General features: G+C 42.1%; 1 protein-coding gene across 9 annotated transcripts in view; it reads right to left on the minus strand.

Moving 5' to 3' along the window:
• The window catches only part of ARHGAP24 (Rho GTPase activating protein 24), a 227,768-nt gene that overhangs the window by 15,130 nt on the left and 185,488 nt on the right, over window positions 1-27,150 (minus strand). For 7 of the 9 annotated variants that reach the window (XM_075751350.1, XM_075751355.1, XM_075751356.1 and 4 more), the window contains 2 exons: window positions 20,275-20,397; window positions 7,550-7,757 (listed from right to left, as the gene is read on the minus strand). In XM_075751350.1, the coding sequence (XP_075607465.1) occupies window positions 7,550-7,757; window positions 20,275-20,397 (331 nt within the window). Of the gene's footprint in view, window positions 1-7,549; window positions 7,758-16,027; window positions 17,462-20,274; window positions 20,398-27,150 lie in introns of those variants that run through there. The other 2 variants (XM_010297863.2, XM_075751357.1) reach the window with 2 other exon arrangements.

Below are 27,150 nucleotides of genomic sequence, written 5' to 3' on the forward strand. Positions count from 1 at the left end.
TGTGGTGTAGTTGACACGCTGGAAGGAAGGGGTGCCATCCAGAGGGACCTTGACAGGCTGGAGAGGTGGGCCCGTGTGAACAGCATGAATTTCAACAAGGCCAAGTGCAAGGTCCTGCATGTGGGTCAGGGCAATCCCAAGCACAACTAGAGGCTCGGCAGAGAATGGATTGAAAGCAGCCCTGAGGAGAAGGACTTGGGGGTGTTGGTTGATGAAAAGCTCAACATGAGCTGGCAGTGTGCGCTTGCAGCCCAGAAAGCCAACCGCATCCTGGGCTGCATCAAAAGAAGCGTGACCAGAAGGTCAAGGGAGGTGATTCTGCCCCTTGACTCTGCTCTTGTGAGACCCCACCTGGAGTACTGCATCTAGCTCTGGAGCCCCCAACATAAGAAGGACATGGAGCTGTTGGAGCAAGTCCAGAGGAGGACTGAGCAAAGATGATCAGAGGGATGGGGCACCTCTCCTGTGAAGACAGGCTGAGAGAGTTTGGGTTGTTCAGCCTGGAGAAAAGGTGGCTCTGGGGAGACTCAGTAGCTTTCCAGTACCTAAAGGGGCCCTACAGGGAATCTGGAGAGGGACTGTTTACAAGGGCATGGAGTAATAGGATGAGGGGTAATGGCTTTAAATTGAAGGAGGGTAGATTTAGATTAGATATTAGGAAGAAATTCTTCACTGTGAGGGTGGTGAGGCAGTAGAACAGTTTGTCCACAGAAGCTGTGGATGTCCCCTCCCTGGAAGTGTTCAAGGCCAGGCTGGATGGGGCTTTGGGCAACCTGGTCTAGTGGCGGGTGTCCCTGCCCATGGCAGTAGATGATCTTTAAGGTCCCTTCCAACCCAAACCATTCTATGATTCTATGCCTTTAGGAGTTCTGGTACTGAATCAAAGGAGAACAGACAGTTCAGTTTGTGTATCGGTACATCCTGGAACTACTAGAATTACAGCTCCATCATTTTAGATGTGTCACAGATCACAATCCTGGAAACAGAGAGTCTCCCTAACCAACACAGCCTGTATCCACAACATTTGATGACTGTGCTCCTGATTAGCAGCATTCAGGTCTTTAGAGCAGCTCTCGGGCCAGTATATGTTTTCCGGACATGGCAGGATGAGTTCCTAACTGGCTGCCCAGTGTGTACCTTTGCTGCCAGTCTGCAGGCAGCTTAAGTGCAATGCTAGAGTGCATGATAAACTAGTGATGAAACACTGAGTAAGCAACATCAAGGGAATATTACAAATGTCCATAAGTATATATAGAGAGAATCAGAGCATTGTTACTGCTGAGAAGCCAGTACCCAGAGGCTAGGAGGGCAAAGCCTGCTCAGTAATGTCATGGTGAATCAACAGTGGTTCAACTCGTTTTGGTAGTCAGGCATTGGTCCAGAAATTCAAAGGTCAGGTCAAATGCATAGCATTACTGGTTGAATGTCCTCTGTGATTTTTGTTCCCCTGTGTAGGTATCTTCAAAGCATTACTCCCTATATCATTTTCCTATATAACGCATATCTAGTGCAAGTGGTACCGTGCTAATCGAAATACCAGCTGAAATTTTGCCTATAACTTGTGAAACATACATGAAAGCATTTACCATTTTAAGCCCTGAGCTGTCTGTCTTCCTCTCCTTGCTGCAACAAGAGCCTGGCTCTACTTTAACACTGATCTCAATTCTTACTTTTCTGTTTAGACAGAGAAAAAAAACCAAACAGTATTCTACTCCTTTGTCTTTGTGCTCATGACTTTTACAATCCATGCTGCCTTCCAGGGACCCATTCAGGGGAGTAAGCACTGCAAGGAGTACTGAAGATTGACAGACTCTACTTCCAAGTTAGACATCCACTTCAGTTACTACAACAGCAGCCAGTTCATTCAGGCTAGAGAGTGATGCTTTAAAAGCAGCAATGAAGACAGCAATTTAGGACAGACAAATTAAAAGACAAACTCAATGGAAGGACATTAAAAATTACTTAGAAAAATATAGATCCTTAAAGAGAGATGCAAGTGCTTTCACGTAAGGTGGGCAGAGGCCTAAGAAACAGATGGGTTCCCATCAAGAAAAAAAATCAACCAGCTCCAGTGAATACACTGCTAAATTATTTCATCATTTGACAGCTTTTCAGAAAGGCTGTTAGGTTCCTGTAAGATTTTGCAAGGATTGCAAGTATATATAAAACATGGAAAACCACCACAAATAAACTACCTGTTACTGTTTACCGGAAGAGAAAGCCACTAATCTTGTAACCCTAAGTAAAGATGCTTTAAAACCCACACTCTCAGACCTTCCACATAGTAACAAAATTCATCCTTTCTTAAAGGTGACCATGGCCATCTAAGAAGTCATTTGTCATCAGCAAGTGACATGACTGCCTTTTTTTTTTTTTTTTTTTAATCACAGCTGACATACCAACTCCATTTCTGAAACTGAAATTCAGGCGAATCAACTACAAATGTTCATTCACTGCCAATAATTAAAAACACACTCTCTTACAGCAGGATACCAATTAAACCGATTTAATGACCCTTACATCTCGCTAGAAATGTGTCTCCTATCGTGTATTTAATTGCTAGGCTAGGTCTTTAAGTTGTGACATATGCAGAGGTTATTTCTGCTAGCTGGTTAGAAAGAGGGCTGGAATTAGAAGGGATGTGGAAGTGGCTCCAGAGACATAACCGATGAGCAGATTGTAAGGGTCAGGGAAGGAAGCCTGGAACATGCAGAAACAAACAGGAATTTTCACAGACCTAAGGCCATTTGTGTTTGGCAGGAACCAACTGTCTAGTGAAGACATCATTTCACATAAAAATGTTTTGTTTAGGGATTACTGTACTTTCCCACTCAGAAGGGAATAAAGCCCCTTCCTTGTGGGGAACTATCTGCTTCTAAACAAAGAAAATCTTATGTACAGGCTTGTATTTGTAAAATAAAAGAAAAACTTTCATAACCAGTAATTTCCAAGTCAATGTCTAGCTGCAGTCTATACAGTGCCAATGCAGACCACAGCCCCACTGAGACAGGTCCAATTTCTTGCATTCACCAAAGTTTTAAAACATTCTTTGTCTCTGGAGGAGAGTAAGGATTGTGCATGTGGTCCTTCTCACCTTGAGGATATTATCTTAGTACCATTGTCGTCATTGTCTTATTCTGCTTCAACGTCCCAGTGATTAAATGCACAGGAACATACAAGTCCTACATTCTGGGTTATTTGGCTCTGGTAAATAACCGTTAGCATTTGCCAGCTATCACATATTGCCACTTACATACCCTTTCCTCAGCTGATTGCAATGGTGCCTATAGCAGTAAGTGATATTTCTTTAGAGGAGTTCAGACCCATGAGAGAAAGTAACAGGGATTCTGTTTTGCTAAATATGCATTTATGTGGTTTCTTTCTCTTTTTTGCATACACACAGGCAGCTGAACTATGTAACTTTAAACTCTTCTGAACTACTGGACTATACACATCTGTGATAGTAGATATGAAAATCCAAGCCATATACATCAATTAATCACATAAGTATTAGTATTTGTTTCAGTGGCATTTCAAATACTTTATTCTCCCTGAGCAGTCTTAACTCTCGTGTCATCTGGCAGCAATTGTGATGAACAGTAGATGGAAAGGGGTAACACAAAAAGAGAAATCCAATTTCGTACCCCTTCTAGGTAAAAATTGTATAACAAACCCTTATGTTATTTTCCTTATGAAGTGCCATATTTGCTATGCTAATTTTACAAAACAAATAGTCATAATCCACTTTGTATCATTAAAAATGTGTGATTTGCAAAGGAGCTGAGGGACTTTACATTTAAAATAGAAGCCATACAAGCAGAGAGAAGCACATACCCCAAGGGCAAGCAAAATGGATTCCCTGGAGGGGACAATTTTACACAGAGGTGAAGCTGTACTGGAAATACCAAGGATATTTCAAATAGTAGCAAGTATGAGTGATTGCCTAATTGCACTGTTAGTTCCTTAAAGTAGATTTCACAATATGTGCAGATACATACAGAGGGAGAGAGGGTTTTATTGATTTTTGTTTTTAAGCTGACATACAATTTTCAATTGTGTTTTTCTTTCTTCACACAAAAGGCCTCAGCAGTTTTCAGTTCAGCAGCTGTACCTCCCTTTTCCAAGACTGTGAGAAATGCTGATGTTCCAGTTTTCATACTAGGTGGGGTGGGGTATTTGATGTTTCAGATCAGATACTGGGGTTTCTCATTCTGTGAATTTGAGAAATTTCAAATACTGGTTCCATTCTCATACACAAAGCTCACGATTCTTCAGCAACATCTTATCCAACTACAAGATCAAGGTCAAATTAATACATGAAGGTTTTTGCCACTCTCTGACTTGTCCTGGATGCATTCTGTGTTTTTATAACTGCCATAAGTATTGGAACATCCAGCTGCTAACTCATGTGAGAGCTACCATTTATAAAACAAGTTTTATGTTTCAAAACATGGCTGAATTTTCTTTTGAGCAAAGCTATTTTACTTCTTCTTTCAAATGTACCACATTTGTTCTGCTTGCATTCGTTCTGTGGTCTTTGCCAAAGGGGCGCGGATAGGAACGCAAGAGAGGAGGGTCTCCACAGAACCGTGGACAGCAGCTGAACTCTGGGCAAAAGAGCAGATCTGTGCCTTTGAATTCCATCTCCCAACAGCTGTAAGGTGTTTTAAGATGGTACAACCATCTTAAAACAGAGATGATGTTTTAAAGAAGTACTTAATCATGGCTGTACGATCTTACCTTTGTTTTTGCGTTTAATTCTACAAGTTACGTATTTTACTGAATTAGCTAAGAAAGCATGAATAGGAATATTTAATAATAATTTCTCACACAAACATATACACAAACCTATGCATACATTTCAAAACATCTTCACTTGTTCTAAAGTCTTTGTTTGACTTATGTGCATTGATACAGAGAAAAAATGCCAGGATGAAAAACGGCAAATTCCTCAAACATCAGCTCTTTGTATTAGTTCCAACACTGATAACAGCAGCTAGTCTTTCTCCCAGTCAGAGCTGGTGACCCAGCATCACTACAGAAGTGTGACCTGGATTCCATTGTGTTTTGTGTCCCATCAACAAAAACACCAGCTTGGCTCTAAGTGCACATATCTTTATTATTATTGATGTATGAGAATGGGCAAAATGTAAATGAATAAACGGAACCGAGCTAGATTTTGCACTACCGGACTTTTGACTAGCAATAACATAATTAGAGATTAAACACTTGATCTGAAGGCTGATGAGAGAAAGTAAGCACAGACCCCTAACATATATATTTTTTTCTTTTCTCTACAGCAACTTTTCATATTGTGGCCACTTTCCAAGAGCTTGACTTGCCAAACAGGTTGCATCAAACCTGGAGACTGTGCTGCTGTTCAGCACAATGAAAAAAAAAGTTACCCCAAAACAATGTAATCACATAGGCACTCTATAAACACTGTGAAATGAACGTCGCCTCGAAATTTTGCAAATGGAATAAAAGGTTGGAGGAAAAAAGTAGATGCCCAATGGAAACAATGGCAGATATCAGAACAGAATTTATGTCTGTCTGACTTCTGGACCATTGCTATACCAAAATCACACCTCTCCACACTCAAATGTGAAAAAGTACCCTTCACAATGAGACACATGGATATACAAGGTCAGTGTTCTATAAATTCCAAGCTTCAGAAGCAGAACTGCAGGACCAGCAATTTATAGGCAACTCCTGCTGATGTTTCTAATTGCTACAGTAGAGATTATGTGCCTTCTTCACAGCAGTAGCATGTAAAATCCCTTCTCCATTTCTTCTGCTAAAGCTCAGCTAGCATGCCTGTTCCTGGGGCTCATTAGTGCATGCTACAGATGTTGCTAGATAACCTTGCAAAAAAAAAAAAAAAAAAAATTATGCAGCTGAGCCTTGGTCTCATTTGTTTTAAATAGATAGAACTTGTGCACCTCTTTCAAGCTGTACCTCTCAGTGGGGTGTTCAGTACATAGTCTTCCTGGAGTTTGAGGATGGGTTGTTTTCTTAAGCATTTCCTCCACAATTATTTGGCTTACAGGCACGGAAAAAAGAACCTTTTGTTTCTGCCATTCGCCTACTTGTATCTCTGGTAGAGGCTGTGCCAGAGACATGACCAGTAATATTTATCTTTATGTCCAAGTAAGGAAAAACGTACCCAATGGATGCTACTTTACCATTTTTAAAGAAGTTACCCAATCAGTGAGTATACTACAAACATTTATCAGCTAACACTGTCACTTCCCGCAGTCCTCTGGCTCCTTAAAGCTATTTTCTGGTCAATTATCCTAACTCTCACCTTCCGATGAGAAACTAATAAACCACATAGGAAGACAATTGACTTTTCCGGAGCATTATAAATTCTCGACATTTCTTGAAGTAAGGGTCAGGACTGAGAAAGCCATTGGAGATAAAACAGCATTACAGATGTCTGCCTTTGTGCATCTGTGATACACATACATTCATGCGTAACAAATTTGCTCACTTCATAGGAATAGGGAAGGGAGGACGGGAGGTAAATGATTTCCAGCAATCAGGTTCATATCATGGCAGGTTTTTGCACTAAAAGATCAATCTATGCTTTCCTTCCTGTTACTTGCACTGCTATCAGTCAAAGGTCCCACAAAATAAATGTAACCTGCCTCTTCCTCCTAATTCACATTACACCCTCAACTGACGTGTCCTGATTCCATTTTGGAGGTGTGTTTCAGATGTCACTTAGGGCACACACTGAGGACAACTACTCTTTAACAGTCTCTTGAATTGGAATTTTATTACTATCATATTAATTCTGATTGGAGTTAAAAAGGCTACGTGGCATTCCTAATCCACTGGTTCTGTTTCTCTGATTGCACACTCTGAATACATAGACAACTGCTATCAATGCTTATAGGAGGAGAGCTGAACTTGCAGAAAAAATTAATCTTATAAAAGACTGAAATCATACACAGCTGTGTGAACAGGCCTAGGTTCTTCCTTGGCCCAGAAAATTCTCATTAGTTTTACAAATACATATAAATATTGGAATACAAATTGGACCTGGACCCTCAAAACCACATAGGTTTGTTATCATGGTCATGACAACTTTTATTTTAAGACCAAAGGCCCAAAATTATAAAGGAATACAAAAAAGTAGACTTCCCTTCCAGTCAGTTATATAGGTGACAGAACATACTGAAATTGGTGATAAGAGAAATTCTTCCTCTGTGGAACTGACTAAATGCCAGCATCACCACTGTATTTCAAATGATACTAAGATCAAGGCAATCCAGATATTTTTGATTAAGCCAAACCATTAGCAATACTTTTCCTAACCAGCTTTTCACAAATGGAAATTCTCCAGAAACTCTTTGAAATCAAAGTCAGAAAAAAAAAAAAGACGACATTTTAAAGTGATAAGAGGAAACATACAGAAAAACCTACAAAACCATCTCATTCTATCTGTTGCTGCCACGTGTTTTACAGCACTGTGGGTCAGCCAGTACAGCAGACCGTGTCCTGTCTAGGCATCAGGGAGTGGGGGACAGCTGGAGGATTTTACCTGTCAAAAGAAGGCTTCTCTCCACAGTCAAATGCATCCTGTAACTCCTTGACAAGATTAGCCTGCCCAGGCAGTCGAAAAAGGCCTTCTTCCTTTAGCCCCCGCTGTCGGATAAAATCCACACACTGTTCCACCAACATAGGAGCCAGGCGGTTCCCATATCGTTTTTCATATCGGACAGTATCTTCCAGCTTCTGGCCAAATATACCTGCATGAAAAAGAGACATGTGACTTGGTTGAGATTCATAAAAACATTTGAGGAGCCCATGTCTTCTATTGCAACCCACATAATTTACAGGTGATTTAAATGCATGGACAATTAACCTACTCTTAAGAATAAAATGCTCAATTTCACCTTTGATACTTTCATGGAAATACAATGCTGACATATTTCACAACAATGCTCAAAAACATTACTGAAAATAAAATACTGTAAATGATTTTTCAGACCATAAGCAGAGAAAACAGAGATACTACAAATAAGATTTTCTGTCACAAAACTTCTGATTCAAAAGCAATACCTATCTCCACGTTCTTTGGTTCATGCCTAATTATCTATAAAAAATAAATAGTTCCTGTATCAGTTTCAATGGCATATAAACACTACTTTTACACATGAAGGGCAAAAAATTTGTAAATATAACTCAGGATTTCGTTTCTACTAAACCAAATTATTAATTAAGTTTTCACACATAAACAAAAAACATTCCTATAATGTATTACCAATTGTATTATCACTGTCTGCTTTAGCAACAATAAATTTTGTGTGTGAAAAAAGATCCTGACGTGAAAGGTGAAATATGTCAGATCAACTGCAGGAAACCTGTATTTGTACTTAACCTCAGAAGAGCATGGAGGTTTTTTGACAGAATTAACTTCAACCCTGGTCTGAGGATATCATCACTACCACTGGAAAGACAGCTACTCTTCATAACTTATTTTGCCTCTCCCTTTCAAACCGCAGAGCCAGCCATCATAGCCATCTCTTGAGACCACCATTTGAATAGTATTGGGGCTGAAGCAAGGCAATTCAGTTTCTCTATATAGCAAGACAATAAATAAGTTCTAAGGCAGTCATGATCAGAAACTAAAGACCAAGTAACTACCTATGCTTGGAAGTCTCCTTTTCCAATTACGTACACTATAAAGTGAAAAGAAAAAGCAGTAAGTCAAACTGTGCTCTTCACTGAGCACACAGTTCCTACTGGTTTTAAAATATTCAACAAGAAAAGCGTGGTTTGGTTTGCTTTTTCTAAAGAAAGCCCAAAGTTGAGCTAGTCAGCTTTTGTTTTTGGCCCAAACACTTCATTCACCCATAAATTACAATTACCTGAAATTAACCACAAGCTAAGGCAGCATTCAGATTGAAACATCCTTCAGGGTAACCTTCAATGTATACATTTTTCCTTCAACAAAAGAAAGATAATTCATGCCTCAGTTATAGGGGGGAAAGTTGCTTTGCATATGCTCCAGGATGTTATGGCAAGCTGTCAGTCACCCATACTGAAGATCTGGGGTTTGTATTTAAGCGCAATTATTTTTATTGCAGCACAGGAAATAACTGGAGACAGTAACTGATGTCCAGCTAAGACATCCACAAAGTATTCTGAGATGCAGAGCAGCATATTTTGTGATTACCATGGTACCTGCGCTTGTGGATGCCAAAACCAGCAGTGGGAAAGGGGACTGAACATCACACAGTCACTCTTTATTAGCTCACTATTTTTCATGCTGTACAAAACCCAAAACACAACAAATAGCAATTAAAGAAGGCATTTTTGAAATTTCGGAGTGAGTCAAGCTTAGAAGAATACTGACTGATGTTGACTATTTGGTGTCTGCAAAGTTCAGCCTCTTCATGTAGGGAGAGGAGTTAAAGTATGTTTTCTTAATTCTTACATACCTTCCTAACCTCCTGCAGACTGCCTATGGGGATGACAGGAGTATTAAATGAATTCGAGTTTCTTGTATTTGTCTGAGTTAAGGGTTGCTGCTGGTCAACATGGAGGAAAATCCTCAAGTCCCTCCATTTTCTAGACCCTCCTGAAAGTAGTTGAATTAAGGAGGAAAGTCCACTGAAAGTCAGTTAAGGAATCTGTGTGATTATGGGATTTTGGGGGTTTCAACGTCCTTCTTAATATATTAAGGCAGCTGCTGTTCAGTGCCCCCAAAATTGTCACTTCTTCTGACTGAACAAGCCCCACTTCCTCTGTCTCTCCTCAAAGGGCGTATGTTCTAGCTTGCAAGCATCTTGGTGGCCCTTTGCTCAACTCCCTCCAGTTTTACCTCTCTGTCCCTCCCCGTCTTTTTTTTTTTTTTTTTTTTTAATGGACACTATATTTGCAATATGGTCAAAAAAATGCTGAGCAGAAGGGGTTAATCACTTCCCTACCTCTGCTGGCTCTGCTCCTGCTGATACTGCCCAGACTGCTGTCAAACCTTCTTTTCTGCCAGGTCTACTGCTGGCTGGTGTCCAGCTTACTGTCCCCCAGGGCACCCCGGTCCTTCCCACAGAGCTCCTTCCCCAGAGTTATTCCTTCTTGGGTGTAGGACTTGGCTTTCCTACTCCAGTTTGTCCTGTGAACATACAGTCTGAGCTTCCCTTCAAGAGCTCAAGAGATCTCTTGGTTTTAAACACAAGAGTTTATGCCTCTTTTCAAACAAAATTAATCAGTAAAGATAGGATATTCCAATTACATGATGTACAATTACAACTCATGCCTACTGACAGTACAATTAGTATGAATAAGCTTTGTCCTTTTGGCTATACTTCTCTCCATGTTCACATTCTTTAATCAGTAATGTGCATATTGCAGCTTACATTTGGAGAGGAAAGAGTAAGTTCTCAAACCTACCAGACTGCTCTGAAGCTCCTATTAGTAATGACACTACAGTCAAAACACATCACTTTCTATTAATACATTTTTGGGGATGTTACTGTTTTTTTTCTTTTTTTTCTTCATTTTAGAATTGGCTTTCAAAGCATGTCAGATAATAAATAAAATCAGAATAAGGGAGGTTTTTTTGAGGCGCAAACCCCATTCCTGTATTATTTTAAATTGCTGATGCACCACAACACAGAATGTATTAAAAAGAGGTGGCAACCATAAAGCATTAAGATGCCTGTAACTATTGTTAAACAGTAATTTTTAAGACAAATAGAAAGTAAGAAGTGATTCACATATAAAAGGTGACACATATGAAATGGATATGACAAACTTGGTTCTGTATTCAAGTAGTGAATGAAGAAAATCTTAAAAATACCTATATCTGAGGAAAAATAAAACCTGATATGACAGAGAGGTAACCAGCATCAAGAAAAAAAAAATAATCCAAATCAGAGCCTAAAATTTCCCAGTTCTGGTCCCTTGAGTGTAAACACTGAATTGTTTCTACTACTGACTGCAGTAACGTACATTGTAAATTAAGGTGCTTTTATTGAGACTCTTAAAATACACATAGCTAGGAATGCCTGAAGGAGAGACAGAATAACTACAGCAATTGTTTCAGGTCTGACAGATTGCATCCTACACAATCCTCAGAACACAGTTGCAGTGAGTCTGGCCACATATATACTTCACGGCCGGAGGGGTAGGTGTATGCCCCACCATCCTTGCATGTCAGATAAAGCCTCAAGGACTTGGCTCCCCATCTATATGAATGGCGATAATACCATATCTACCTCACAGGCACAAGGATCTTCACACTCAGTTTTGGAAAGCTCATAGTTAGCATGGTAATTCTGACAATACCTTGTAATAACCTAAAGTTAAGACCTAGGTCTCATGGAAAATCACCACGTCAAACCTTGAAGTGCTTTTGAAGTCACCATTTACTATGCTCTGCATTCTCCAATTTGTTTGGCTTTGGAACTCCTCTCAGGCAGGCTTGGTTTGGTTTCAAAGTCTAGGCTGAACTTCTCCAAAGAAAGTATTTCCTCCACCTAACAAATGCAGAACACTGCACCAGGCAGTGAATGAAAGGAATTGGTTATAGTAAGCCTGCATAAGTACCGTCTTTTAGTTACAGACTTGCTGATGCCTTATGGAAAAAAGTACTCTGTTGCTAGGGGCAAAAGTGGCAGAAACTTGACAACACTGCTTCCACATCATGTTGTCATAACTTTTATCTTGTTCAGCATCTTTCTAGCATCTGTTGGGTTTTTCACTGTTTTGGAATAAAAGCCATGATCACTGCCCTGTAACGTGCACCTTATTCCACTGTCCCTTTCTAATGCTTTTATCCCCTCTTACATCGCAACTTACTACTACAGAGATATTGCGGATTAATAGTTTATGAAGCCTAAGATGTTGACTATTATGAAGCAAAGGCAATGCTGTGAAGAATTGTGGTTGCAAACATACAGTTACCTTAGTGGTTGGCAGAAGCAAACAACAGTGAACACTACACCTGTACCTGGTAACTACTAGCATTTCCTTCACAGAGAAGCAAGGAAAAGACAGTCCAAGTTATGGAGACTATGACATAACCAAAACAACCACAGAGATAATTTCTCATGCTGTTTTTTTAAATGTAAACAGGACCTAAGTAAGAACACCTCTGTGGAGAAGGAAATAAAAGTAAGCCCTCATAACTCACGTTGTAATCCAAACCCAAGATCTCCTCCTAAATCTCAATGTCTCCAAAAACCAGAAATGCACAGATGCACAAGTGCTGACCTGTAGTTTGGTTTATCCTTGGGATAGGGTGCCACAGGGGAAACAAACAAACAAAACCAACAAGAAACCTTGAGATTCAGAATGGCAGCAGCTTGGCTTCCCCACAGCTGGTGGTAGGAAGGGAAATGTACAGGATTCCAGTTCTGACCAGTCATTAGATTTAATCAGCTGAACTGCTTTTTCGGAGAGGCCCTTGTAGGTCTTTAAAGCTATATCCAATTAAGCCAAGATCACGCATAACATCAAAGAGGAAAATCACATGCTAGTAAAGGGCATACCGAGTGGTTATTCATTAACTAGAACATTCCCGCGGCAGAAGTTTTGTAAACATTTTGAGAAACTGGATTTCCAAGCCTAACAGATACCCATAAAGCTTATGAAAGACACTACAGTGCTATATCCAAATTCTGTGTATGTCTACTCAAGAGTATGTTTTTAAAATCTTAGAATGCTATTAGTCAATCATTTCCTTAGCTATTGAACACAGGCAGGGGTCACATCTCAAGTCTATTGACTCCAAGCTTCTGATTCAGTAAGAAAAAACGAGAAAGATCTAGGCAGCAGTTCTGTCTCCTTGCTCTGTAAGGAATAGCTTGAGAAAGCCCACCTGCCACTCTAGCTTGACCACAGCACACCCACTCAGTGAGCCAGAAGGTTTCTGCCTTTCCCAAGCCACCTCTCAGAAATTCAGATGATAGCATAATTTTCAGACAGCGTAAAGCACAGAGGGCTGATGTTTTCAATAGAGGGCCCACTCCTCTATGTGTGTTCTCTCAATGTGCAGCAGAGGATCTCTGTCCTTCCAAAACAAGTTCTGAGTTTATGGGCTATACTGATCAGAAAGGGTCAGTTAAGGTCAAAAGAATCTCACCTTGGATCTGGATGAGAATTTTAAGGAGCTCTCAATTCTACATCAGTAATTCATTGACTGAAAATAACAGATCAGGCAAATGGCTTTCAAGAGCAGGGCTGGGAACAAAAGTCTTGGAATAACACAAAGAAGTGGCTGTCATGATAACGTAACACTTAATATGAAGTTTTAAATTATTATTTCTTATCAGCTTTCTGCTTTGCTGTTCCCCAGCACTAAGTGCTGTTTTGAGTGGATCAAAGGCAGGGAGTATTTTCTTCTTCTCTACAAAATTTTGTAATGTACAGGAGAGAAAAAAATCCCATAAAAACCAGCAGTGGTGGAGTTTTGTTGACTCATTTTCTTTCCTTCAAGCCTTCTCCTACCCCACAGTCAGTAGATATGGTAAGATAAACTCCTGCCCTGGAGTTTAGCACAGCTGCACACCAGAGGTTATTCCTTAGAAAAAACAAGTCTGAAATAAGAGCAGAACTAGTTACAGGATTGAAAGGAAGGGAGGCAATTTTATATACATCACTGGGAACTTATCATAGTCAATCACGTCAGGGCCTGCATCATTTCTCTGTGCCCAATGCCACCTCCTCCTCCAAAACTGCTCACCCCAATTCACCATGCTATTGAATGTTCTCACCACTGCATGCCAGCAAAGTTACCCTCAGTTACTGCTTTCTCCACTTACTCCGCATGTGCTCTCAGGAGGTTCCTGTGGTGGTACTTAAACAGAGAGCATCTTCTTGAATTTGGATTTTAAAGATGCTTGGCTCTGTCTCTGTTCAGATGCTGCCCTCTGAGCACTACTCCTATGACATGACCTCCAAAGAGGTCTGACATTTAACGTTTTGGTGCCTATCACAATGCAGCTTTGATCTGGATTTCCAGGGTGTGTCCTACACCTTGTACCATCAGTGAAGATGACGATGTATCTCTACCTAAACGTACAATGTCATGATTCCCTTGTAGTTCTTCCAACGACTATCCAATGTTTTTTCCTGCTAATTTTATTTTCTGTATCGAGTTGCACAGCTTAGAACTAACTGATCTGTTTTATGCAAGTATGGGCTAGATTTGCAGAAGGCTAGTTTTGCCTTTTTTTTATACTTAGCTATACAATCTGCAAACGAAGTTATAAGAATTTGGTATGCTGATTAGCAAGACAAGTGTAGTTAGCCTGATTTGCCTGTGCAACCATAGCAAAGGCTTGACTGAAAATCCAGTTAATGTTCATCTTTCTGTTGACTTCAGTGGGACACAAACCTAGTCAAACATGTGCACCCAGCATTCTGCAGCTTGGATCTAGGAGCCTTGTGACAACTTTCTTGTCAGAAAATGTGTATATGCAATTGAAACAAATGATATGTAGAGGAAAGAAAATTAGCAGCATGGCCTTCATTGTTCTGTCCTCTGGCCCCAGTGCTGCAGCTTCACTTGGAGTTTTACAAATGAAAAGTTTCTGTGTCAGAACATATGGGGAAAGAATCAACAGCTGAAGCTCTTGGAGCAGCTAAGGCTGCACCCTGGGCACAAATGCAGCTGTCTGCAAAATTATCAGTTAATCATTTATTCAACTTCCAAACATTTCTTAAATACTTAAGTGTATAAACAGGGCACAGACAGCTCTGATTCACACCGACACCTTGAAATGCACTAGCACACCTCATACAGACACATCCACGTGCTCCTGGCCAGTCTCCAGAAGGACTGAACTCCCAGCAACCAAGGGAAATGATGGCCTTGGGGAGGGGGGATACAGGGGGCAAACAGCTTTCAATGCTATCTCAGCTGCAGGTGATAGCCGATCTCTGCTGTAGTTCTGCGGTGAGTGCCTCACTGGCTGCAATCCCTCATTTCAAGGCATCGTCCCTGACTACCTACGCACACAACCTTCAAAAGCAATGATGCCACTACATCCTACTGAGTGTATGCATGGTCTTGCAAAAGGACAAATGGCGGCATGGATGAACAGTTTAGGGAGGAGCAGGAGATGAAGATGATGGTTTTTGTATAAGCCCTGTGCAATATAATTTCTCACACTTCAGAACAACATGACAATTTAGCTCACTCACTTGGATTTCTCTGTCCAGCACAGTTTTTAAGGCAGCACCAAGATTCTCCTCTTCCCCCACACATAGTTTTTGTCCATGTCATAGAGGTAGTTTCTCCCCACCTATCCCAAGCACCATGGCACCTTATCATCACTTGTCATATCTCTTTCTCAGACATGTGTTTCCCTTCCAGCGCTTCCAGCTGACATATTCTGAAAGCCAGTCTCCTCTTTGCCCTCCTCCCCTCAGTACTGCCATGCTCTGCTTCAACAGGAGTACGTGCAATGCAGAAGAAAACTGGCTTTAAACATCTCTATGCAGCAGGTGGAAAGGTAAACGTAGGCTGCAGGGCAGCAGGATGAAGCGGCAATGCAGCACTTGCAACAGGACACTGCATTGTAGGGCTACATTTCAATCCATCAGTAATCTCTGCATCCAAGGACTTAAGTCTTCTGCACAGATGCACATTTATCATGTTGCTTAGCTCCTTTTTGTCTCCCCCCTCCTCCCACACAGACAAAATGCAAACCCAAACTCTTTTCCCTGATGCTCTGCCAGAACAAATAGGCGACTCAGAGTATCACAGGTATGATACTCCACTGCTCTCACTGATTTTTGCTCAGAGGCTCTACAACAATCTTGTCTCAAGCCACCTCATTCAGGCAGCCCATTCATGGGCTATTATTTAGAGGAGACAGTATCAGCTGGCCAGCTACAAACAAATGAACAAAGAAGTAAATAAATCATTCGTGCAATGCCGGCATCTGCATTGTTTAATACCTTTTGTTTCAGTAGCCTCATCTGCCCCTGCACACATAGCCCCCTTGACTTCTCAGAAACCGTGGCTTCACTAGCTAAGCAGAACACAGTGACAGAATAGACCTACCTTTACGGAAACTAAAACACCGCTTAATTCTCCTGTAAGTAGTTTTAGGAATGAAAGGAGCTGCTGCTAAGGCACCTGGGCTGCGGACTCCAGCATTTCTGTCTTCAGGCATCATACAGGCCAGAGCCCCCACGTCCCTCCAATGCTTTCCTTTACCAGCTGCATGCAGACGAAACACCACGACTGCTCATTACTGACTGCTGAGGAGTTTTTATAATAGTGTATTTTCCTTGGGAGCTGGGAGATTTGTGGTCTTCTAAATCTTGGGTAGGGCTTGAAGTGATTTTAATGTTCTCTTCCCTGCTTCAATTTTGCTTTGGGGAACAATTTCCTTCCGTCTATTTCCTTTCGTTTCTTTTATTTCCTGCGGCGAGACAACTGTCTATTATGCAATGTCACAACAAAAGAATTTCAGCAAAAAGCTATATTTTCCATTCAAACAGAAGTGCCTGCACAGACGGAGGGGGAGAAAGACCTCTTCCTCCCAGCTGGAACAGGGCGTTGAGTGGCAGAGACTCCAATTCCACAGGAAAAGGTCAGCGCTTCGCAGTGCACAAGGGGAAAGAGAAGAACAATACCAAAAAGGCCACTGAAGAATCCTCCAGGATACGATACTCCTCGCTGGCTCCTTTTATCTTTGCAACCGAGAAGCAAAAACAACAGCCCCTTCACCCGAAAGGCTCTCTGTCCATAACAGATTCCTTTCAAAAGGCCTTTTATATACCCAGCTCCCTGTCTGATATTCTCATGGGCTTCTCGCTTGTTTTATTGCCTTCAAACTACCAGAAGCTCTCATGGGAGAGGTGCGTCAGATGCGGCAGCAGCGCATCTTTGCTGGCAGGATCCTGGGGAGCTGCTGAGGAATACGTGCCTCCACACGGGGATGCTCTGCGTGCTTGCTCCTTCCCGGTCCCACGCCTGGCAATGGCAGCCACGGCTGCTACTGCCGCCTGCGCCAGCCCCTCGCGAGCAGCAGGTGCAGGGAAACGACGTAGAGGAGGGAGCCGCCGCAACGCAGATTTGACTGCTCCTCTGGGTGACTTTGAGTTGACTTCAGGTGGCTGTCGTGTGCGGCAGCTTGAAAACCAAGCAGGCTGTGCCTGGCTCACGCAGGAGGTGCCAGACCTTGCACTACTACCCCTGCTAAAATGCTCGTGCTCCTTCTTCTCGCCTCCTCCCTCCCCCTTAGTTGCAAGCTCTGCAATTAAAGCTCAGTTCTTTCCCTCCTGTAAAAAACTGCCTTTTTAATCTAATCAGGAAAGGAATTTCATGTGCAAACAGGCATTACATGCCCTGGCTCATTTACATTTCTTTTCCCTTTCAGAATTTTTTCCACAGTCACCTTACTCTTTCAGTGCAAAACCCAAGCTGTTTCTGATGACCGTAGCAGATTCCCACCTGCCCCCCTCCTGCCTTCTCTTTCTAGCACAGGTTAACAAATAACAATTTAATGATATGGTTAATCATTTACAGAACTCCTTGCTCTGGTACCAGGAGTCCTTTCCCGCTGCCAGACAAACTTTAAATATTAGCGGCTTACCAAGGGTCAGATACATCCATTGCATGTGCACGCAACAAACACACACACAGACCTTGCCTGCAATGCTTAAAAGAACCAGAAAATTCAAATGTTACCCAAAGTGGCACTTGACTTGTATGACACCAGACTATTGTGGTTTACCATCTAGTACTGAAATTTAGGAAGCTGATATAAAACTGGTGTTTTGATCAATTAGCTGTCTGAAATAATTATGTGTTGCAAGTAATTACTTGGGTTTGGCTAGTCATTATTATGTGACTGCAACTTTTCTATATCTTGTTTATAGCTAATGTAAAAGATAAAAAGGCCTTTAACTTCAGTGGCTACAGATCATAAAGGCAGGCTCTTAGACAACTTAAGACAAAAGTGCCCTTCTTTAGAAGGGTCAGACTGTTGAAGCAGCAGTAGCAACATCCATGTAGCAAGGGATAATAAAAATCCGAGTGTCTGGCCATACATAATTACAGAACAGTTAATAGGGCTTATTAAAACTTGTTAAGATAGCTCAGACTATCAACTTAAGTTACAAGTAGTTAATAAAATGGGGGACATGCTAGAAGCATGATTCTTAACGGTGACACATCCCACGATACTGCTTTTGCCTTGTTATCATGGTCAAACCTTCTCAGTGAACATTACACTCATATTCCATCTATTCTCAAGTTTTCCAGGGACTGTTTGCGTCCCAATATAAATAACCCTAAGTCAGTGTATTTGCTCAAGAAATCCAGTAAGAAGAACAAAAAGAACATGCTTAGAAGTGTTTTAACTACAAATGAATTTAAACAGTAATTCAAGGATTGCACCCATCTCTTATTTTATGCAAATCAGCATGCAAAGTCTTCAGTGAGGTGCTTCCCTCAGTAATTGGCATTAAACATTCCTACAGCACTAAACAATGATGGTGTCCTGAGAATTTTCATGGTGGTTGGAAGGATTCCCAGCTGTAAACCAGAAATAGCTCTGCCCTATAAAAGCAAATCAGGGGCTGGTGAAGAAAGGATAAGGTCAGGACTCAGGAGATTTGGTTTCTATTCCTAGCTCTGTGCATGGACTTGGGCTAGAAATGGGGTTTCACCTAATCTCAGCTCCCCGCCTGTAAAATGTTGACACATCTCCACTTGCAGAAGAACTGCAAGGTTGCGTTTCCACATTATTTGCCACAGCAAGACTTTGTGGTGCTGGAAGCCAGGTGCAAAAAACCACAAAGATACTCTTCAAAAAATCCAGTTCTGTTATGCCCCCAAATTTATTATTGCCACAGTAGCTTATACTGCTACTGGACTGGAGTAAGAGAACACCAAGGAGCTCAACATGAGGCCTCCTTCACAAAGAAGAAGTTGGGGATGGGTAATCTTTGTGCTATATAAACAAGCAGATTTCTTACCCAGTCTAATTGCAGAAGACTCTGCTCCTCCCACCTCCCCTCTCCCATACCAACTCAATACGTCTGTATTGATCATGCCTTTTAAGACAAACTTTTCACTTTGTGGGTTTTGGAGTTTGTTTTTAAGCATCCTGCTATAAGATCTACATGCTCAGGTCCAGGACTGCGCCAACTTATTAATGTGTAGGGCCAGATCCCAGTGAAATGACTGCTCAGGACCATCTTTCCAGAGCACATTTACCCAGGAGGAGCCAAAGAGAAGACAGTCATGTCTGAAAAGGCAGAGCTGTGTGACCTGAATAAAGCACAAAGGAAGATGGGTGGCTTACAAGAAAAGTTTTGTTTAAAATGGTAGTTTCCTTCAGTCCCTCTGATCCTCTTTCATGTGGTCTACCTGGCAGTTGAGAAAAAGACATTTGCAGACAGCAATCACAGTTTTCAGTGATAACTGCGTTTCTCTGTAATGAAACAGCACAGACAATCCTGCCTGACTGACTTGTCCTGACAAGACCAAAAAGTGACTGATGCAATACAGGTGCTCTTTCACTGTGGAAAAATATTTCTGTCCCTGAACTTGGAGATTTGAGAGCTCCAAGGAACAGACTGATTAACGTACTGACATTTTGTACAAGTATATCAATCTTACTTGTATTACAGTATCATAGACATTATCACCAGAATAATAATGATGAAAATGATGACAATAATTTGCAGCCCATTCAACATGAGAGCTTTTTAAAAAGACAACTAGACATCCGACAGTAAATTTTCATCCAGTACTACTCAAATTATTGGGTATGCCAATCAAAAGAAAAAGAATCTATCCTATACTGCTAGCGCTAATATTCTGAGGCTTATATTGGAGTGCATAGTTTTATATAATACTATTACTGGACCTCGCTGTCACTTGCAGAAGAATCACTGACAACTTCTTGTAACAGGCATTTATGAAACACATGAACTGTCTTTTAGCTGGTGACCAAAGGAATTACCCTGCTTCTCCCTGCAGGAAAGCTGATTTCCTAGAAGACTCAACTTCTGTGAAAACTTCCCCTTGCCTTGGTAATGTGCTGTCATGTGCTACCCTCATCAAGGAAGTGGTTCCAGACAGTTTAAAGTCTTTTAATTGAGCCCTCTACATGGAACATGCCTGATAGTTGCATTGCAAGTGAAAACAAAGGGTTTACTCCACTTTTTTTTAAAGATCTAGACCATTCTCTTCGTCTTCACTTCAAAACTCTGGCTGTGGCTGAGACGACAGAAGAACCCTTATGTGTCTTTGTGTATCTGGGAGCCTTGCATGGTCCCTCACTGACTCACCTCCTCCAAATGGCGCCCATATAACCCTGCGAATGGATTTCACCCAATCCTCCATGTCATTCTGTGTGCTCGCCATAAGAAGGTACGTCTCATGATTAGCTGTCATCCGCTCTCGGTCTCCTCCTGCAAGAGAAGATAATTGCACTTAGAAATCCTTTTGCTTTCCTGCCCAGCCAAGTTCCTGCCAGACTGCTGAAAGCAGAAACAGTGGCTCCATAGCAAGCAGACATGGATACTATGGGGTGGAGTGGTTATTGTCAGACATGGCATGAAAAGAAGGTCCTGTAAGTACATTCCCCATCAGACAGCGAGAAGCTGACATGCTTCCAAAAGGAAATGAGAGGATAAATGTCATCAGTAAACAAAACCAGCCCCATGCCGTTCCAAGAACCACAGGGGCCTGCACCAATCTGTAACTTGATATACGCACTGGAAATTTTGCAGCAGTTACTTTACCATGACAGAGAGAATAAATGCAGAGAGAGATAATCGTGCTTTGAACAAGTGGGGATGACTCCATTTTTATTTTCAGGGACACAATGTATCACATTCACGGCAATGACATTTGATACACCCAAGTGTCGCTGTGAATCTCTAAGGAGAAGGCAGCCGATGCTAGCAGCTGACACGGTACAACCCACTGCCTTGGACGGGTCTGATGAGGATTAGATTAAGAGAGAACACACTGCCTTATTATCCTTCGTTTAAAGGATGGGCCAAAACTAAGAAGGTCAAAACCAGAACGTGGCGTGCCACAGCTTCAAGTTTCCACACTTGTGGTACCACTTCACCTCCATCCTCATGGGTACTGTCTTAGTACAAGAGCACATGGGGATTCAAACCACCTTTCCAGCACTGCAGAAGGACCAAACCCTTCCAGAAAGGTAGCACCAGACATTTTGAAGCCCTTTCACAGAGCCAAGGGCATGCATATACACTTCACGCACAAACGTGATGCACCTAGAAATCCTGCGAGTTCTGTGTTCATCTCTTTCCAGCTTCTTCCATCCCTACTTCTTGATTCTAGTCATATCTAAAGTAAATATCTCTGTTCATTACAGCAGCAATACTGCTCCTGGAAGGTCTTCTGAAGAGTGCCATGCTCAGTGCTGGACATTGGAGCAGCTCAGTTTCTAAAGAGAAATTTCTTAAGGGCTAGAAAATCCAACCACAACTTCCTGTCGCAAAAGTTCTGAATGAACCTAGTTGTATAGTCCACACTTTCCAGAATTAGGACGCACAGCTGTAAAAGGGACTTAATTGAAACTTGGCAAACACAAAAGCCAGATTTTCTCAGACACGGGCAGATTCTGCTGAAGACTTATTCATAAGGTTTACATCGTTACTCAAAACTTAAACTTGAACTTGGAGATAAAGAGAGACTCTGGTTTTCTACAGTCAAAATACAGTCATTCATATACCTTATGTTCCCCAAAAAGGCATTCAAAGAAGTAATGCAACAACTTGAAGTACAATACAATTGTACTATACCACAGTTTACTTTTTTTCTAAGACATAGTTGAAAGGTAGGGATGAACTTAATTTTAAGTGCCAATACTAGCGAACTACCAGCATAAGCTAAACTGCACTGTATTTTTTTGGAATCTTTTCAGTGACTGGCATAACAATTGGTACAAAACATAGGTCTTACTTCCATGCTATGTTCCACCATTTTTACCTTTCAAGAAGCGGAAGATGAGGGTATGGGGAGTGGGAAGCATTAGTATCCCAAATAGTAGCATTCCACATCAACCCTATCAGGCAGAAAGTGCACAGTCAGGCCCTGGTAATTTACTCCCCACCTCTACCTTTTACATAGCCGCCTTGACCTAACCAGAGAACAGATCTGTCTCACTCAAGCATGATACTGTCTACTTGAACTGGCATATTTTACATATCATCTGGAGTTCTCATCCTGAAAAGACCCCAAAATAAAGATACAATCAGAAAGCTTCAATATATTGTCACAGCTATTAAATATAATAGTAACAAATACAGTACAGAGAAAAAGCATGCAACACAGCTGCACCCTTTTTGTGGCCGTAAAAATTAAATATTTATATTATCATATTGTACAGTAGCAGCTTCTTTTTTTTTTTTTCAATGGACCAGAATCCTGTGAGGTGCCATACACAAAAAGAACAAAAAGATGTGTTAACATAAAATAAGTATCAGATTCAGGAATATAACTAGAGGTGACCTGATTTTCTTACTAAAGAAACAACAAAAAAAATAACAGCCATAGCCAAGTGATGGTCCTCTTCTCAGGTGTCTGTCAGATCGCTCCATATTCTTTTAATAGCCTGCATATTTAAATTCAGCTGATCGTCTGAGATTTACACAGTTATCATGTTATGACAAATTAAAGGGCGTTCTCCAGATAAACTGGATTAATCCCACACGTCTAGATAGTTCACGATCACGTTTTGGGGTTTTTCGATAACAGGATGGCCTACACAGCACCAGGCTTGCTGGGTGGGCCTCTGATGGGATTCACCTTTCTCAAAGGGAGAAGAGGGTCTTTGCTCAGGAGAGCTTTAAACTAGGCTTGAAGGGGGGAGGGGGATAATATCAGGCTTGCCTGCAACAAGCTGTGGGATGACATGCCAAGGTCAGAGGGACAGGGTGCCAGTGAGGGCCCTCAGCCCATTGCTCAGAGACATGCTGGATACACTGCAGCACACTTGAAGTCTGACAGAGATGAGCCAGGGGCTCCTGAGGTAAAAGGAGCCAACAGGGAAACACTGGGAAAATACCTCAAAGGAATTCCAGCCACTCCAGCCAGGCAGTCAGCTTCAAGTGAAAATGCCTCTATGCAAACATACATAGCATGGGGAATAAACAAGAGGAGTTGGAGATGTGCGCACGCCTGCAGGGCTATGATCTCATTAGCATCACAGAGATCTGGTGGGATGGCTCCTATGACTGGAGTGTTGGGATGGAAGGATACAGGCTCTTCAGGAAGGACAGGCAGGGGAGATGAGGAGGGAGTGTTGCTCTCTATGTCAATGACCAGCTGGAGTGCAGGGAGCTCCACCTGGGGATGGATGAGGAGCCAACCTAGAGCTTATGGGTCAGGATTAAAGGGAGCACAGAGACAGGGGATGATGTAGTGTGGATCTGCTACAGGCCACCCAACCAGGAAGACCAAGCGGATGAGGAACTCTGTAGAAGGGAGCAATGCGTCCCAGCAAAAATAAACTCAGGCAAAACCACCAGGAGGCCACATGGACGAACAAGGAGCTCCTGGACAAACAAACAGAAAAAGAAAGCCTACAGATGGTGGAAGCAAGGGCAGGTAGCCTGGGAGAAATACAGAGAAACTGTCTGAGCAGCCAGGGATCAGGTTAGGAAAGCCAAAGCCCTGACAGAAGTAAATCTGGCCAGGGACACCAAGGGCAACCCGAAAAGCTTCTATAGGTAGGTCAGTGATAAAACAAGGGAAAATACAGGCCCCCTCCAGAATAAAATGGGAGACCTGGTTACCCAGGATATGGAGAAGGCTGAGATACTCAATGACTTTTTTGTCTCAGTCTTCACTGGCAAGCGCTCTAGCCACACAGCCCAAGCCTCAGAAGGCAAAGGCAGGGACTGGAAGAATGAAGAACCACCCACTGTAGGAAAAGATCAGGTTCAAGACCATCTAAGGAACCTGAAGGTGCACAAATCCATGGGACCTGATGAGATGCATCCACGGGTCCTGAAGGAACTGGAGGATGAAGTGGCTATGCCACTCTCCATCATATTTGAGAAGTTGTGGCAGTCCACTGACATGAAGTTCCCACCGACTGGAAAAGGGGAAACAACCCCCATTTTCAAAAAGGGAAAAAAGGAAGACCTGGAGAACTGCAAGCTGGTCAGTCTCACATCTGTGCCTGGAAAGATCATGGAGCAGATCCTCCTGGCACATGGAAAACAAGGAGGTGATTGGTGACAGTCAACATGGCTTCACTAAGGGCAAATTGTGCCTGACAAATTTGGTGGCCTTCTGTGACGGGGTTACAGTGTTAGTGGATACGGGAAGAGCAACCGATATCATCTACCTGGACTTGTGCAAAGCATTTGACACTGTCCCACATGATATCCTTGTCTCTAAATTGGAGAGACATGGATGTGACAGATGGACCACTTGGTGGATAAGCAAGTGGCTGGATGGTCACACTGAAAGAATTGCGGTCAACGGTTCCATGTCCAAGCAGAGACCAATGACAAGTGATGTTCCTCAGGGGTCTGTATTGGGACCAGCACTGTTTAACATCTTTGTCGGCAACAGTAGGACAAGTGCAACAGATGGACAGTGGGATCAAGTGCACCCTCAGCAAGTTTGCCAACGACGCCACCCTGCACAGTGTGGTCAACACGCTGGAGGGAAGGGATGCCATCCAGAGGGACCTTGACAGGCTTGAGAGGTGGGCTGGTGCAAACTGCATGAAGCTCAACAAGGCCAAGTACAAGGTCCTGCACATGGGTTGGCACAATCAAAAGCACAACCACATGCTAGGTGCAGAATGAATTGAGAGCAGCCCTGAGGAGAAGGACTTGGGGGTGTTGGTTGATGAAAAGCTGAACATGAGCTGTCAGTGTGCGCTTGCAGCCCAGAAAGCCAACCGTGTCCTGGGCTGCATCAAAAGAAGCGTGACCAGAAGGTCAAGGGAGGTTATCTTGCCCCTCTACTCTGCTCTTGTGAGACCCCACCTGGAATACTGCGTCCAGCACTGGGGGCCCCAGTACAGGAAACACACGGTCGTGTTGGAATGAGTCCAGAGGAGGGCCACGAAGCTGATCAGAGGGCTGGAGCACCTCTCCTATGAGGACAGGCTGAGAGAGTTGGGATTGTTCAGCCTGGAGAAAAGGAGGCTCTGGGGAGATCTAATTGTGGCCTTCCAGTACCTGAAGAGGGCCTACAGGAAAGATGGTGAGGGACTGTTCACAAGGACATGGAGGGATAGGACAGGTGATAATGACTTTAAGCTTAAGAAGGGGAGATTTAGATTAGATGTTAGGAAAAAATTCTTTACTGTGAGGGTGGTGAGACCAGAACAGGTTGCCCAGAGAGGTTGTGGATGTCCCCTCTGTGGAAGTGCTCAAGGCCAGGTTGGATGGAGGGTATCCCTGCCCATGGCAGGGGGGTTAGAACTAAATAATCTTTGAGGTCCCTTCCAACTAAAACCTTTCTATGATTTACAGTGTGGATTCTAGAGCAGTACTCTAAATAGCTAACTCAGGTAAACACATACTCAACAATTAATCTGTGTTTAATTTTGCAGGGAAGGAAAAATATAATGTTTGGCTACATTATCTTTAGGTATGAAAAAGTGAAGCTTTCCTAACAAAAGGACTTTCACCATTTTATAGTGATTACAGATGTGTCTGCTTTGTAATTCAACTCCTTTCTCTCACACCACAATATCAGATCTTGCAGGGTTCTTCTATTTGTGCATTAATTAAGTTATTTTTCAAGAACTGAAGCCTCACTAAAACATTTTTGGGGATATAATAGCACATGTTGGATTTGTGTTTTACTGCAAATGTTAATTTTTGTGGGACTATATTTTCAATACAAAATTAACAAGATCAGGGGGACAGATGAGAAGAAATGACCATGATTCAGGATCTCAGATAAGTAATATCAGATAAACAGAATTAGAAGAACCTTTCTGAATCTTCAGTAGGTCTGCAGGAAACTTCTGAAAGATGCTTTTTAGAATCTCCACTTCTCCCCCCCCTTATAATATTATTGTTATGATTACAATGAAGCATGAGTAGATCACAATCTCCAGAAATCAGACATCTATTCATACCATAGATACCAGAATTAAGTATGTCAACTTGAAAGTGCTGCTCAGCATGAAGTCCATTACAGATGTGAATGCATCCTTATTCCTTTCCTGTGGGTGTGCAAATCATAATGTATTTTATCTGTACTGTTGTATAGCTCCAGATTATGCCTTCTCATATTTCTTTTCCTGCATTTTCAGTTCAAGTACAGGAAATGCCTAATCCTGTGTGATGCGGTCTGCTTGTGAATAGCCAACTCGAGGGGCTGGAATATGAACTCTGCCTTTTTTTTTTTTTTTTTAACCTTTCTCTCCATCTTTTTCCCCTTGTTATTTAGCACGTGTCACAGGAAGGAGCAGAACCCAGTCTCCCTGACCAAAAAAGTTGACTCTGGCATATTCAAGATGAAAAACTGCTGTTTACACAACTGATGTGTATATCCTGTTTCTTTGTAAGCCTTTGGTAACAGCCAAAAATAATTGGATCTATACTTTTTCTCAAACCTGCAATGTATATCACCTATTTTTATTTCTGCAGCCCTAACCAATCCCTAATCTGTTCTATTTTCTTGGCAGCATCAGAAAGGAATTCTTATTTATTGAAGAAATCTATCCATAACATCCTTTTGGAGTGGAAACAGTGAAACAGCATAATACCATGATGAATCTTCCACTTTGAACAGCTTAGATTTCTCCTCCTGCTCCCCTTTGGCACTAGCAATGACTTACAGGTTCCTAAGTCCTTCCTGCCTCCTTCGGGGGCTCAGTAACCAGTGAAGACAGACTGCTGCTGTGCTCCCTGATCCGGACAGCCTGTGACCACTCAGCCCCATGCTGGGTGCAGCTCTGTGCAACCGAGCCAGCGCCACTCCGATATGAGCACAGTGAAGTATTTTAAGAACTCTTGCCAGCAACTGGAAAAAACAATTAAAATTCGGGAGAGGCCAATTCCTGCAGGGATCCACTCTGCAGGGGAAAAGAAAGGGAACAGCCTGCACTTGCTCATGCAGCACTTGGAAAAACATGAAGAGGCAGTGACTGAATTTAAGGGTGATTATTTCCTGAAATACCAGGCTCAACAGCTCTCCTGCTTTTTATT

Source organism: Balearica regulorum, chromosome 4 (genome assembly GCF_011004875.1).
Source record: "Balearica regulorum gibbericeps isolate bBalReg1 chromosome 4, bBalReg1.pri, whole genome shotgun sequence".
In the NCBI taxonomy this organism is placed as follows: Eukaryota; Metazoa; Chordata; class Aves; order Gruiformes; family Gruidae; genus Balearica; species Balearica regulorum.